General features: G+C 36.0%; 1 protein-coding gene and 1 long non-coding RNA gene across 2 annotated transcripts in view; one reads left to right on the top strand and one right to left on the bottom strand.

Annotated features, from left to right (window-relative positions):
• Positions 1–16,135, top strand: part of LOC309500614 — a 552,694-nt gene that overhangs the window by 179,457 nt on the left and 357,102 nt on the right. The window lies entirely within an intron of this gene.
• The window catches only part of LOC309500592 (cadherin-18-like), a 57,195-nt gene continuing 49,319 nt past the window's right edge, over positions 8,260–16,135 (bottom strand). The window contains exons 11-12 of the mRNA XM_082172243.1: positions 11,421–11,672; positions 8,260–9,105 (exon numbers count right to left, since the gene is read on the bottom strand). Of these exons, the coding sequence (XP_082028369.1) occupies positions 8,600–9,105; positions 11,421–11,672 (758 nt within the window). The 3' untranslated portion in view covers positions 8,260–8,599. The remainder of the gene's footprint in view (positions 9,106–11,420; positions 11,673–16,135) is intronic.

The raw sequence follows: 16,135 nt of genomic DNA, 5'->3' as shown, positions 1-16,135 counted from the left end.
TCATTTTTCTCCAAATTTTCTCCAAATCTACATACGTATAACTCTTTGTTACTGGGTAGAAGCACATTTGGATATCTCGATCATGAGGTTAGATATACATACATTTAGACACCTGTCTAGTTTTGTTTCTCCCTTTTGTTATTTTCAGACACACACATTCATTTTGGTCCAAGTTAAACATTTTAAGTTAAAAGTTCCTTCCACATTTCGTTGATTTGATTTGTTTGTGTATTCAAGCCCTGTGTTTTTTGCAGTTCTTAGTTTGTTCTCACACGTGGATACCGGTTGTTCTGTTCCTCTTTATCTAGTCCAAGTATTCTGAGCATTTTATTTCTTTGAGTTTTCTTTTAAAGAAATCAACTGCTGCATTTAGATCCAGTTCTTTTCCTTCATTTTTGCAACCGAGTGTGACAGTGTATGTCTATTCCATCATTTTTGTTCAATTTAATGCTTCCTTGCTGAATAAAACAATGATTGTCTTAATAAAAAATGACATGAAATAATGAAATGTGATAACTCGATTGGACAGCAAAAGGTTGATGACAATAGACTACATTACATGTCCTCACAGTATGTCATAGGAAACTCATTGGATTAGTGCCTCTACAGAGGAATGTCCTGGTGTGAGTAGTCTTCCAGTGTCAGAGCAAGCGTCAGATCTCTAAACCTGCTCCCAGCTATGCTCGAAGGCACCACTTTCCCATTCAGCCAACCCAACACTATAGCCTGACAAATGATTACTACCGCGGACAGACTATACTAAATCCCTCTCATGTGGCAGGTATTGCTGCCTTGAAAGAAATCAACAAGAGTATGGAGACCAGTGGTCATAGTTTCAGTTAGTGAAAATGTGTATAGCAAGGCTTGAGTGGATGGGAAGGATTTTACAGGATTTGGATTTAATTTTTAGCACGTCAAGAATCTGGACTGCTTCCATTAGCATGGCACAGTCGTGCTATTAACCTGCTTGTTAAGTGTCCGGATCCAATTATCGCCTGAACAATCTGCCTAATCACACTTATGTCATATTCTGCAATTTTCACTCGCAAGGTTTAAAAGGGGAAACAGAAAACACTATTTGGGCAAAAATGTTTCACAGCATCCAGTTTTTGCTGCAAAGTGTCCTGCCCAAATGTTCCATGGGGATGACGCTAATTGTTTTTCATAATTTCCATTGTCTGGCAAGAGCGCCTTGAGTTGTCGTTGTCTGCTCTCTTGATCATCTAAAAGCAGCAGTAGTTTCATTCAGCCATCTGCCATTTGCAACATCACTAGCAAGTTTGTGTGTATGCCTCGGGGATGTCTAGACTTAAATGGTGCGTTTTGTCAGATATGAGCTGCATGATATGTGCAGGTCTTTTCCTGTTTTGTTACTGTATGTGAATACTTGCATACGCAAACACTATGTCAATGTAAGACAGTCTACTAATACTCTAATAAGAGTTATAGTCAACAGAATGTCTAAAGGGGACCATCAAAATCAAGTGTATCCCATAATTATATAATTTAAAGTATGTGACTCCTATAAGGAATAATTAAGAGACTTTTATTGTGTACTTTTTTAGGGAACAGAATATCCTACTAAATAAAAAACCCGATTGACCTTGGCGAGAAGTTACCATGATGTATCTCTCCTGCCTAGATTGGCCCCTAGTGCTCCTGTGACCAACTAGCCTATATAGACTTAATTGGAGATGGTCATGTTAGCAGTTCACTGTAGTTCAATTTCATTGAACAGTATCCACTTAATCATATTCTGATCCCATCCAGTCTGAGCTTAAGGGCCAAAGTTTTAGAAAACAGTTTTATCTGGCCCAACATAGTGTAACAGGCTCAGGCCTGTTGCCATATTTTCTTTCACTGAGGGTAATGCTACTACACACCACTAGCGGTGCTGGGATGCTCTAGTGACTGGTATATGCCCAGGTGGCTGGTAGAGAAAGTCAGATTTGTTGGGCAGAGGAAGCATGGCCTACCTGCTGCTTTACCACAAAGCGCTTTGAGTCCTGATTGGGAAACATTGGTTTTAAGCTCAATCAGTGCAAGGAGTGTTATATTTTCCTTCATTTATTCTATGCCTTTTCTGGTTTGGTTTTTATGTTGGTTTGTAATCATTGCACATGCTTTTTATGTACTGTATTTTTATTTTATTTTTTTACAAGAGATTGCTTGCTTATTGCTTCACTGATAATGCTATGTCTTCTATTTAAGAAGGACTCTTGATTTCCACTAGCATTTATACCGCTTTCATTCATTGATAGGAGATCAAAAAGGACTTCCATTCATGAACAATTTCTTCGCATTACTTCACCTTGTGGATCTCTTGAATACAGTAGCACAAGGATTATAAAGAGGAAACTTTTCTGTTGGATTACCTGAATGTTTGATTTGTTTAGATTGTAATTATTCTATGTTCAAGATCACCATCTCCATCTTCTCCGGACTATCTTTCTTATCATTGAACAATATCAGATAAGGCCTCCACATTCATTTTAACGCATGCATTGTTGTTTATATTGCTCCATATTAGGCTGGATTTCATATAATTATAGGTTTCAAGTACTGCAGGTTTTTACATCTGAGTCTACGTCTGGACTGTTTATTTCTTTCTCATATGCTCATAGTTTTTTTTTTACATTATTTTGTATAAAATTGCAAAAGCCAATTTTGTATGGTCTCTCTGTTTCATTTGATTTATACCTGGTTTAATTTGTCTATGTAAATATAAGTTGGTGGGTCCCTTCCTAAATACTAAAGTACTCTTTATATTCTGCATAGAAAGTCTGACACACATTATTTAAAAAATGTTGATATCTCTCATAAAAAAAAAAGGAAAGCCTTATAAGTGCATTTGCAGCTCCACAAAGTCTCTGCCCTCTTGTTGAAATGGTTTCTAGAGAGAGCTCATTGTTCTTAGCGGAAAAGCGGTAGATAAACAAGTCTCGCACAAGAGCACAATATATGTCTCGGAAAGGGCATTTAGGTCCCGGGAAGTAATTACCCTCAATCTACGCACAAAAAGGCTGTGTGTCATCTATGGGCCAGTAATGAAATGGTCAATTATGTAGTTCATTATTTTTAATGCAAGCTGCCATGTTGAACAGGGGCGTGGAGAATCCACCAGCGTTAGCTCCTGCGCCATAAAAGTAGTTATCAAAGGCAGCGTGGGAAATTGCTGCACACTAGCAAGCTCTGTGTCGTACAGCTCATCACGGTTTGATTCCCCAAGCAATTTATGCAGACGGGATCAAATACATTTGACATTGCGGGACTCATTCAAGGTCTATTTTTGTGGCAATAGTACATCTGAGGAAGACAAACAAAGAGGGCAAAAAAGGAATATGACAAAAGAAGCACTTTTAAAACAAATGTCTAATACTTGCAGGGTTTCGCATGTATAATTATGAATGTGAAAACATTTTCAAATGTAAACTATTAATTCAAGATACTTTGGCCTGTTGTCATTTTGATATGGATATTTTCCCATCTTAAATTATGATATTCACTACAGGTAAAAAGTTTAGGGATGTACTTTTTTTTTTGTTTCTTCTTTTTTTTAAGATGCTTCCTCTCACCAATGTTGCATGTATTTTTGTCAAAATACAGTAAAAACAGGAATACTGTGAAGTATTATTAAAATTTAAATGAACTATTTTCTATTTTAATACACTTAAAATGTAATTTATTCCTGTGATATTAAAGCTGCATTTTCAGCATTCCAGTCTCCAGTTCAAAAGAATGACATTTATTTGGAACAGAAATTCCAAACCATTATTATAAATGCATTTTATTAACAATTAGAAACATTATGTTTTTCTATATCTTTTTTAATTCTTTAGAATACATTACAATGATTCACAGTTCAGAAATGAGTTCATCTGATAGGTCCAAACATTAAGTGTGCGACTGTGGAACAGAACTGGGCCACTCGCCTCAGCCACGGCATTGATGAGTTCCTCTAACACTAATTGGACTGTATAATTAGAACAGTGCAGGCAAAACGAAAAAGCTGAGGGATATTAAAGGAGAATCCTGTCAACAAAATCTGTTGATTAGGATTTTTTGTCTTTCTCTGAGGCACGGATATGAAATTGAACAAAGACTATACTAATAGCCTGGAAACAGATAAGGTCAGGTCCGTAAGGGTGCCTGTCTTTTCAGTGCCATTCTATTTTCTTTTTTCAAGGAATAAAAGGTGAAAACAAAAAACGAGGACATGAAATTTAACCCTGTTGATGTGAAAATAGCATTGTGAGCAGTAAGAGTATTACAAATCTGTTCACACTGTCAGAACAGAATAAAACAGTTCTTAGATAATCACATAATGACAATAACAACAAAAAATCAGACAACAAAAATGATGATGATGATTCATGCGCAGGCAGGAAAGACCTTAAAAAAGATCATATCAACAATATCTTTCATAGATGAATTTAATGCATTTGACTATTTATTTCTAAATTTATGAATACCTGAATACATCTTGTGTAATCCAGTGTCATTTGTAAGTCAAGGTTTACAGGCTTAGGTTTAAGTTGAGTTCTTTTAAAGTTGTCAGTTCCTAATAATAAACAATAACGTGTTATATAATTTTATAACTCAGTCAGATCTAATGAAAAACATTAATAAAGAAATGTCTTGCTATATGGCTATAGTGGTTGATTTGTTCAATTCAACGTGAATTGCCATTTTGCTTTCATAATGTGATGTTTTTTCTGGCACAGGATGCAGGATATTCAACCAGAAATTTTTTATTTGATTGGATTAAAATGATAATAATAAAAATAATAATAATATAAAAAAATAATTGATTGTGAATTTTGGGTTCATGACATGCAAAGGTTTTAAATAAAATGCATTTAATTTCTTTAAAGAAACACCATTCCAAAACATCCAAGTTAACTACAGCAATCATAACATATCTTTTGCTAAAAGCAATTCATTTGTTATGCTAACCTAGATACAGCCAGAATTACTCTGTTCTATTGTCACTGATCACAGTTTCATTACAGGGACTTCTGGGATATTTTGCTCAATATGCGATTAATAAAAAAATGTGCACGCTATATCCATCAGACAAGCAGGTCAAAACTAGTCTGTGAAGAGTCACCAGATCGAGTCTAAATCACATGTAATTGTCACAAAGTCAAGTCTCTCAAATCATCAAAATTGTTATAGTCCAATTATTAAATCCCCAATCTGTAATTTTTTTTATATTATCCTACAATTTGAGTAGACTGGTCTTATACAATACCTGAATGATTTCCTTTCATGCTTTGAACAATTGGTGAATTGCTACACGCCAATTCACTTTGAATTCATGAACAATTGGTGAATTGCTACACACCAATTCGCTTTGAATTCAAATACAATTAAGAAAATAATAATAATAATTTAAAAAATCAAAAGAAGAATGAAAAGCGACATGGCAATCTATGTGTACTTCATCCAGCGTCAATCACTCAAATTAAACAGGTCAGTTACTATAAACCCAATTTGTGTTAAAACATTTGATCTGCTTTTGGTCGCATGATAATGATGTATTCGGCTCACGATAATCAGGGTCAGAGAGTTGATGAGCTGCCAGATTGTATAGGAATAGTCCATGTCTGTGATGAGGCTAATCAACAGTCTAGATCATCGTCCCCCACCACCACCATCATCATTAACAGCAAAATAGCCACTTCTTCACTTCAAACAAAAACAACAAATTATCAATCAACACTGAAGGCTGAAACAGGAAGAAAAATGCACTGGTGTGCGTGAGTAGGTTTTATTCTGTGTTTGGTGGATGAGTTCATAGAGGCAGATATATAGATATATATATATAAATTTAAGTAAAAAAATTATATAATTGAAATTAAATTATACATTTAAATTATATAGTATACATTTTAAATATTATATTACAATTTCTTTAAATATTGTTATACAATATAGTAGCCTCTAATTTTTCAATACCTTTCATGTTTCAGTTTTAAACTACTAAGAGTTCATAAGCAGTCATATCAGTCAAGAAGGATGCCTGGGGCACACTGGCCTGATTAGAGAGGTGTGAGACAAAAATAAGAGCATTGATGCCATTATTATCATTACAATTATGTTTTGCCAATTAAATGACAGGGTCTTAAATACCATGACTCTTTGCTGGCTGTGCTGTTGTGTTCATGGCCAGAATGTAACACTTATAATGTACCCAGTCAGAGGACCAACAATCACATGGTCATGTAATATTCAAGATGTGAGCACTTGCATCATCCTTGCTATATTAAAGTTTGAGCTAAACCTTGCATAATTGTCTTACTCTTAAAGGGATAGTTCAACCTAAAATGAAAATTAAATCACAAAACTTGTATGCTTTTTCTGGCTGAGATGGAGTGAACTGCAGTGCTAATAGAATCACACAAATGCGGACCACGCATTGCCGTTGCACAGACCAACGGCCAAGGTCTGGATTTTCATTAAATAATACATTACATTTCATATCATATACTTCCAGAACACTTGGAATATTCAACACGTGTAGCATCATTCTGTGATACTTTTGTGTCCTTTTTAAAAAGCTTGATGCAGGTCGCTATTTACTGCCATTATATGGACGAGCGCAAACAAGATCTTTTTTTTTTTTTAAGTCTCCTTTTGTGGTCCATAAAAGAAATAAGGGCATATATGGCATTAGAACAACACCAGGGTAATTTATAACTTAATTTTCATTTTAGGGTGAACTAAAGACCAATTACAATGTTCAATGACACTCAAATGTATTCAATTAAAATGTATATTCTACACAGTAAACTCTTAATGAGTTGTTGTCCTTATCAAATGTAACTTGACATGGCATAATTTGAAATTATGCCTTAAATATTTACATTTCTTTTTCAACTTCTTAAGAATTTAAAGCTTAATAACTCAAAACAATCAAGTATAAAACCAAGCCTAGGGGAATACCCATAAGCCCTTGTGCTTGAATAATTTAATTATGCATACTTGGTCAAAGCATAGGAGATTATGCGGACATGAAGTAGTTGTTTAATTATGTTAATGTTGTTCGTTACAGTTGATAGTCATGTTTTGTGACAATTTGCCGTTAGGATGATTAGTTTTCCTCTGGTGAACTTGGGTCCTGTTGAATTCAAGCCTTGTCTCCCTATAGATTAGAATAAGAATATATATATATATATATATATATATATATATATATATATGTGTGTGTGTGTGTGTGTGTGTGTGTGTGTGTGTGTGTGTGTGTGTGTGTGTGTGTACATATAAATGTACACGTATACACTAACAATATTTCTATTATATTTTATATTCTCATTCATCACATGAATAAACAAGAATAAAAAAATATATATATATAAAATAGTTTAGTTTAGTTGTATCTTGTTCACTTAAATGGTTAATTTTACTAATAGAGACTATTAAAATACCACATTAGATAAACTTGATTAAATGAGTCTTGATAGACTTAATTAATTTGGGGGGATTAGTTACCTGAAATCATTTGTGTACATTAAACCCATTAGGTCAACAGTGTATAAAAATATAGTCTTGAGGAATCAAGACTGTTTGTACAATAAGCAATCCCGTACATGTTAGCCTGTCAAAAACAAGGTTCTCATCTTATCATTTTAACCAACTTAAAATCATTGATTTTGCTGTCAGCAGGTATGTTTCCGGAATTGGCTTACTAATTAGCTAATGCTGCTGTCAGAGGAAATGATCCCATTTATGAAACTCCCTCAGTATTCAAAAAGTTGTCATCCTAAACAATCAAACACTACTAGTGACAGCCGAGCGCATTTAGATCAGTAAAAGCGGCCGTTGTGTTGTCATCATCATCATCACGCTGGCTATTAAAGCAGTCTGTAGGCTATTTATCTGCATGTTGTGAGGCTCGTGGGAATTGATCAGGACTGGATTGCAACACAGACTTTTCACAGTTGATTTATAAGTCCTAGGAAAGTAATAAAAGGTGCCCACTCAAGCATTTGAATCCAATTATCTTTCACAGAATGCCGTTGTTATCCAATTAAAACTCTCTCTGCTCATGAGAATTATAATACGTTATTTTTTTGCTTTTCACAGAGGTGATTAATACTAAATGTTGCACACTATGTTCAATGTCGATCTAGTATAGAAAGGCACATCATTTTGGGTGAAAAATGAAAACGTAAACACTAGGCTGTGAAAACAGAAATCAAATTTCTATTTTGAGAGGGAAAATGATCAGCGTAGTATGAAAGATGTCATCACAAATCAGCCGGGATATTGAATTGGACGCTTTTGTAGCTGGAAAAGGAGGAATATACAATAGAGGCATGTTTTACTTATCTGGAATCATGAATTTTATTAAGCAATAGAAAATATACACCAGGGAAAATAGCTTCCTTTATGAGTTCTCTTTTTTTTTCTCAATTTTAAACTTTTTCTTCAAAAATCAACTTAGTTCCACTTGTAGAGGCCAGTGAAAAACAACAGTCAAATAATCCAACAGCAAAACTGGATGACAAAAAACTTCAGTCTTCACTGCAGTCCCCTTTGACCCGACATCAGGGAAACGACACACAACTTCTGGTTTACGAAACATGCGCAGCCATTAGGGGGAGTGCTGCTTGCCTTTGTCTTGAAAGACTCTGCTAAGTATTTGTACCTCAGGGCCCCAGCTGTCTACCTTACTGAGGTCCAGCTCCGACTGAAGCTCCGGCAGGTCCAGAGAGCTGATGGAACCAGACGGGGAGCCGCGGCCCTCGTAAGCGTACGTCTGAAGAGAATCGTACGGCGGGCCGCTCGTGTCCCGGTCTGCCTTGACCACCTTGAGCTTAATCACCTCATTGATGTCCTCATCCGGTAAGGTCAACGACGGACTGAGAGCCTCCGTACCCATTGCCCTCCACACCTCCGACTGCAGGTCCTTCCTTATTCTCATCTCCTCGGCTGCCTCGGGGTTCCTCAGCGCCGCTATGTCAAAGGCCTCTGTGTCTTCCTCGCCTCCCCCCTCGTCGTCGTACGTGACTACGTTCTCTCTGATATCCTCCGACGAGATGATCAGGGGCTCCTTTTTGCTTTTCTTGCTACGCAGAGTTACAAACAGAACCACGATGGCTACAAGAGAGGAGACACAAGCACAGTTTGCTCGTCCATGTAAATGGTGATGTGAATTAGCTTTACAACTATTGTGAGTTAGTGACATCAAATGGGAGTGCAGTCATCTGCCCGCTGACATTTTCATACAGGGAAAAGCTTTGTCGGGGTAAATAATCACCTTATCATTTATGTACTGATGTGAAATCAATGATATTTTGTCATAAATAGCCATGAAATAGCCATGAGCCTCTTCTTTTGAACAGATTAGCCCTGTTCTAAAACCTAGTTAGCTGCAACATTAATATAATTATTGTTATTGTCCCCCTGTGGTGAAAATCAAGTTTTTAATATTGTTTTTAATGTGCTTTAAGTCAACACCAGTGCACTAACACCAGCAACACAACTGCTGTGAAAAAAAGAGTCTCAAAAATGCGGTTTGAAATTGCTGGTGTTCCTGACGTCACAAACTACCTTGTAACCAATCACATCAACGTGCCGGCGGGCTTTAGCATATCATTTACACCAAATTAGCAAGGGAGTCTCGAGAGATGCCAGGTTATCCCTGCATATTCTTTTGTTAAGAAAAATCGGGTACATTTAGCAATATACTGTGTACTGAGAGCCTCAGTATACACAGTTTACTGTGAGTTTACTGTGAGAGTTTACTGTGATAAACTATATGCCTTTCTCCACTGACGTTCTGAGTTGTTCAAAGCATTTATGATGATTGTTAGAAGGCAGACTGAGATGGCGAACAGAAACATAGTTTGTGTAGCAATAGCAACACATTATTAGCTGTTTGATAACAGTCAGCAAAAGGCAAATCATATTAATTACCATTATGTGTCCGACGTTGTAAAGAGCGACACCATTGTGCACCATTTACCTCAGTAAGTTGGCCGAGTGAATCTGTGAGCTGGCGTGAGTGGAGGCAGGGCTAATTAGCATATTTATAGATCTGCTTATACTAAATGAAGCAAGGTGTAGAGTTGCATTCAAGCTATTTTAAGGCATGAATAATTTTTTTTCTCAGGGAAAAACTTTTAAATACAGTATGTCCAAATCATTTTGGTGATCAAAGTTGAGTTTTAAGGGATACAATTATTGACTACAGGGAGACTTTAATATAACCATAGAATCAATACTAAATAACACTGCTCATAAGTGATTGATATGGAATGATTAGAAGTGATTAAATCAATGTGCCACAAAAAATAAACCTCATGTGAAGGGCTCTGCTGTAGCATGTTGCTAACAACGAAATATTTTAATATATTTACCCCCGGTTTCACAGACAAGGCTTAAGCCTAGTCAAAGACAAAAATGTATGTTTGAGCTAATTTAACTAAAATCATCTTGCACTGACATGTCTTAAAATGTCACTGTCATTGTTTTATCTCAAGATGCACAACAGTAATGTTTGGGGGTTTTTTTTCTAAGGAATGTTTATAAAAGATACTTAAATTTACTTATTGAACTAATGCCTAATCCTGGCTTAATCTAAGCGCTGCCTGTGAAACCAGGCCTTAGAATTACATAGCATACACATATTAGGTAAACTAGTCTATGTTCATTACTACAGACATTTCTCTCAACTGGATGAATGTTTTCACTGAGTTCCATGAAGGATACATGCGATAACTCAACCCTGTTGAAAACACCCAACCAGCCTAAGCTGTTTTTTTCTAACCAGCTTGCATAATATGTTATCTTCAGAAAGGTAGGTAGGCAGCTCACTAGACTTTAGAATGGAGCTATTGTTTTAGAGTATTATGCACTGCTCAGACAAAATCATCTGTATTGTGCTTTGCCATAAATGGTAATGAGCATCTAAATTCAGGAAGACAAAAAGACTGTTTTGACCAATATTTGAATGTCTGTTCAGGTATGTGCATGTTACGAATGTTGTTCCTGGTTTCAGCCTACACAGTTGTGCAGCATTCCTGAGTAGTGTCTATATTTGGTGTCCTTGTCAGTGGACCTGAGTGAGAGAGGGGGATTTCACACGTACTGCAAGGTGAAACTTCTCATCTACAACCAGTGAATTTCAAGCAGTGTTTCTTAGGATGTCAGATAAAAGAAATAAGCAGAGGAGAACAACTTGGATATACTGTACATCCTCCCACGATTCCTAGGATCTTTATAACAAATGATCTGCAACAATGTAAAGTTCATATTTGCTTGGTTATCCTGCAGTATAAATCAATCCATCCGTCCGTTCGTCCATCCATCCATCCAGAAAGAAAGAAACAATGTCATGCTGATCATTTAATTTATAAATAAAATATAAAATAAAATAAAAAATTTCTTGGCCCTTGAGTTTTCAGTCTTACCCAAGAGGATGATCACGCAAAGCAGGATGGCAATGAGGGCTCCGGTGCTGAGACCAGCCGAGGATAGGAAGGCTTGAGCCCTGCACACTGGCGTTCTGGCGCCGCGTTGGCACGGACACACCCTGAGCGTAAGCGTGCTGGTGCTGCTGAGGAGGGGCTCTCCTCCATCCCACACAACCACGGGCAGCTGGTACAGCTCCTGTTCTGCCTGGCTGAAGCCCTGCCTGCGCGCCAACACGCTCACGCTGCTATCTGTCAGAGAGAGCAGAGGTTTATTCTCGCTGGCTGCACGCATGACGACGCCGTGCAACAGAAGCCAACAAAACAATTCGCTCCCCATCTTCGGCAGTTGCCTCCGAGAATGGAGAACAGCTTTTCAAATATTGCATTCTGTTACTTCATTTTCAAGCTGTCTGATGTGATTTCGGATTCCTCACTGTTGAAATGACAACAGATATAAAACTGCAGCCACAGCACTATGATAGACAACAATGTTTAATAAACAGTCACATTTATTAATAATGTGATTGTTTAATGTTATTGGTTCGAGGCCAATATATTTAGGCTAATAAATTATTGCAAAATGACCATCATTTTCTAGTTGGCCTATCCACCTGATTTTGGCATGAGGAAGTGAGCTATTTTCTGTGAATGTGCGAGACTTCAGAGTCATTAGCCGATATAACTAGAATATCAAAGTGCAGTAAACTGTAAAACTTTTTGTGCTACAAATCAGTGTGTTTATAATTACGACAATACATTAAAAATAATATGTAAGAAATACCAGTTTGCATATCAAACAGCATAACGAGCTGTTTTGTACAGCTAAAATTTACTGGAAGTGAATTACACCGGAAGCCGGACACATTCAATTTACAAATGGACTTGCCCGCTCATACGTAAAAAATAAGGTGGATACACAAATAAAATAAAATGTTTAATCAAGATTATTTTAAGCATGTGTATTGCACTGTACGGAATTTGTAGTGTCAATTTAATCAAATCATCAAAAGTGACAGTAAAAGGTTCTTCTGAACTTTCTATTAATCCAAAAATCCTGAAAACAATATATCATGATTTCCACAAAAATATTAAACTGTTTTCAACATAAGAATATTGAAATGTTTCTTTAGCTCCAAATCAGCATATTAAAATTAATTCTGACGGATCATGTGGCACTACTGAAAGTTCAGCTTCGCCATCACAGGAACAAATTATTTTAAAATATACTCAAATTAAAAAGTAATTTAAAATTGTAATAACATTTGAAAATATTACAGTTTTACTCTATTTTGATCAAATATATGCAGCAATGGGGATCATAAGAGACTCCTTTCAAAAATATTACAAAATATTAACAACCCCAAACTTTTGAACAGAAGCAGTCGGATCATCCAGTCAGAATTTAGAGTTAGAACTACATGTATGTGTTTTCTAAATGCATTTTAAGCTGGGTACACCAGAAAATAATGCAGTAAATAATCCTATACATGTAGTTTTCTGATTCACATTGGTCCATGTTTAGTTGTGTATGATTTAAAAAACAAAAAAACCAAGAAAACAACTGTTTGCTTTTCTGCTGTACCTCCACAACAGGAGTATTGAAGCGCTGGTGTGCTGACAGACTGTACTCCCTACGGTGCTCCAACTTTTCTCATTTTTTGAGAGGCTTGTGCAAGGTTTTTCACCTTCTCTCTAGCTGTCGCTAGCTTTCTTTCTTACATATGCTTGCACCCACTGACAGGCAGGTCCTAAGCACCTCAGTGTATGCATGGTCATGCAGCTTCTTCACTTTGTAATTGTGGTTTGAGCTAGTGTCTTCTGACTCTGCAGCCTGGGAGGGTTTGAGGGGGATTGGGATGCAAGAAGATCCCTGTCTCCCTCTGAATATTAGCTACCGGGAGAGCAAGAGCGTGGGTTTGGGTTTAACATTGGTAGGGACATTTTAATGTCAATCATGCTATACAAATGCACAATGTTTAGAGAAATTGCCTGTTTCAGCTTATCGGGTGTATAGGAGTATTTACTGTACATAAGTATTTAGCCACAATCTTTTGAATACTAATAAAATCCAATATCCAATACTGAATAAAAATATCCAAACAATGTAATAAATTTTGATCCACGCCTGGTATTTAAACTACCAACAATACAATTATTATTATTATTTTTTAATTTATTTTTTAAATGATCAAACCTCAAGAATTATTATTAGGCTGTAACTGGGAACCAATAAATGACCAACATTGGTATTCTATGGCCTAGTTTCACAGACAAGGCTTAGATTAAGTAAGGATAAGGCCTTAGTTTAATTGAGACATTTAAAGAGATAGCTCACCTAAACATGAAAATCTTGTCATTATTTACTCACCCCCATGTCGTTCCAAACCCGTAAGACTTTCGTTCATCTTTGGAACACAAATGAAGATCTTTTTAGTGAAATCTGAGATCTTTCTGTCACTCCATTGACAGCTACGCAGCTACCACTTCATTTGAGTTCCGAAGTTGAACAAAAGTCTTATGTGTTTGGAACGACATGGGGACAAGTAAATAATGACAGCATTTTTAATTTTTTTGGGGTGAACTATCCCTTGTAGCTTGTATAAACATGCCTTAGAAAAAAACTGGTGTGATTCTTGAGACAAAACAATGGCACTGACATATTTTAAGATATGTCAGTATTAGTTGCTTTCAGTTTAAACAGCTCAAACATGCATTTTAGTCTAGTACTAGGTTTAAGCCTTGTCTATGACACCGGGGGCAAAAGAAAACACTTCACAGTCAATTGAATTATAATGTACATTATAATGTACAGTACAAAAATGGATATTCATTTTGAGATAAAGACATTTAAGTGTTATTAAATTATTAGTGCTTTTAAAGATTAATTTTAATTGAGTGTTAGAGCATGAAGGTAATCTAAAATAAGAACAGAGAAATGTGATTGCACAAAAAAAAAAAAAAAAAAAAAATGCTTATAACTGATTTAGTACTGAGATATCATGCATGCAGAACCAGCAACTATTGTGCGTGCATTAGATACTACAGGAAGTAAGATTTTCAAACTCAAGGTTATCGTTAACACTACCAAAATTAGCATCTCTGAAATATTTATGCATAAATCAGCCTTTCATGTAGTGACCCCAAGGTTTATCGCGTTTGTGTTTGATTTTGTGTTTTATGAAATGGCCTGCAGGTAGACTCCATTTAATCTGTCCAAACACTATTAAAAAATGAACATGAAATGACAGAGGGTGGAACGATCATTAGCGCATCTTTACAAAAGAAAACGTGGTCTGTAATTATACATGGTTGGGAAATTCACAGTTATGCTTTGATTTATGTAGCAGTGAATCGTAAACACTTTCCCTGTGAAAATACATGAGAGCAATTCATGCATGTACTGCGGATAATTAATCATCACTGTGAGATGTGTAGTGCAAAAAATATTCAAAAAAAAATAATAATAATATGAAATAGCAACAACAACAACATCAACAACAACATATACTGCCAATACTGCAGTTCTGGCATGAGTCCTGATCGCTCTGTTATAACTTAATGTGAGTGTTTAAATGGCGGAGATAAATGGCCTGAGAGAGAACTGCAGTAAATTGGCCCAGGAGGGATCCTCTCGATGTAATGTGTCCCATCCCAGATGACACAAACACAAACACTCTTGCCAAAGCCGTGGCATCCTGTCAAACTTGATGTAGGCTATCTGTGCGGATTCCCTCATCCATTCTACTGAAACAGTGGATAGCTTCATTACAAATGCTTCTGTAACCCCTTTAAATTTAGGTAGTTAGACTCTTAATTTGAAGGAAAAATTTAGTAATGTAGTTTCTCCGTGACGAGTGAAATAATTGAGAAAAAGCCATTTTACAAAACGAGAGAGCGAACGGAGGAAAAGACGATTCAGAGTGTAAATATTTTAAAAGAGAGTAATAGAGTGTGAAGAAAAAAAGTTTTATGTTTTTTTCTAGTGAAATCCGGGGGAAACATATTTTCATACTTTTATTTCGAGGAACTCTGGTGAGTGTTTTGTTACTCTGTTGTTGCTCTGTAATCAGTCATATGTGTTCAATTAATAATTTACAGAATAAATATGATTGATAACTAACTGAAGATGAGTAAATATGAAATATGCATGTTGTGACGAAGAGATAAAGGATAGTTTTGTCACCAATCAGAGCTGAATCCAATGTGGTGTTAAAATCAACTGCGTCACATACTAATTAATGTGCATTGGTTCGTGTTAACAGAGCCATTTGATGATAGTTTTGATATTGTTAATTAACTCTTGGGATATATTATTGTAAAAGAATCAGAGTATGTGATTTGATGAATACGTTTGTATGACATTCAGTAGTTTCATTTAGTGTTTGAGTCATACAATAATAATATGTCAGACATTGCTCTGTTGAATGTTGATTAAGTGGGCAAATTCTCCCAGGATTTTCTTTGTAAAACAAGTTAATGAGTTAATATGCAGTTGAAGAAAGAAAAGCGAAAGATCTGAATTTTCATGTGATTTATATCTGTTGTCAATTCAGATGAAGTGAATGTGAATGAGTGACAAGTTCTCTGCATTATGCAGGTTTTTTTTTTTTTTTTTTTTTTTTTTTTTTTCTGTTGATGTGTACTTCTTGAGTTGACCGTGGATGAGTGAACGGCAAGCCAACAGTGCCTAGTTGAGGTCACAACTTGTCTTT

The sequence above is a fragment of the Leuciscus leuciscus genome (assembly GCF_965113295.1).
Source record: "Leuciscus leuciscus genome assembly, chromosome: 6".
NCBI lineage: Eukaryota > Metazoa > Chordata > Actinopteri > Cypriniformes > Leuciscidae > Leuciscus > Leuciscus leuciscus.
The sequence above is the reverse complement of the archived record's forward strand: the minus strand, read 5'-3'. Positions and strand labels throughout refer to the sequence as shown.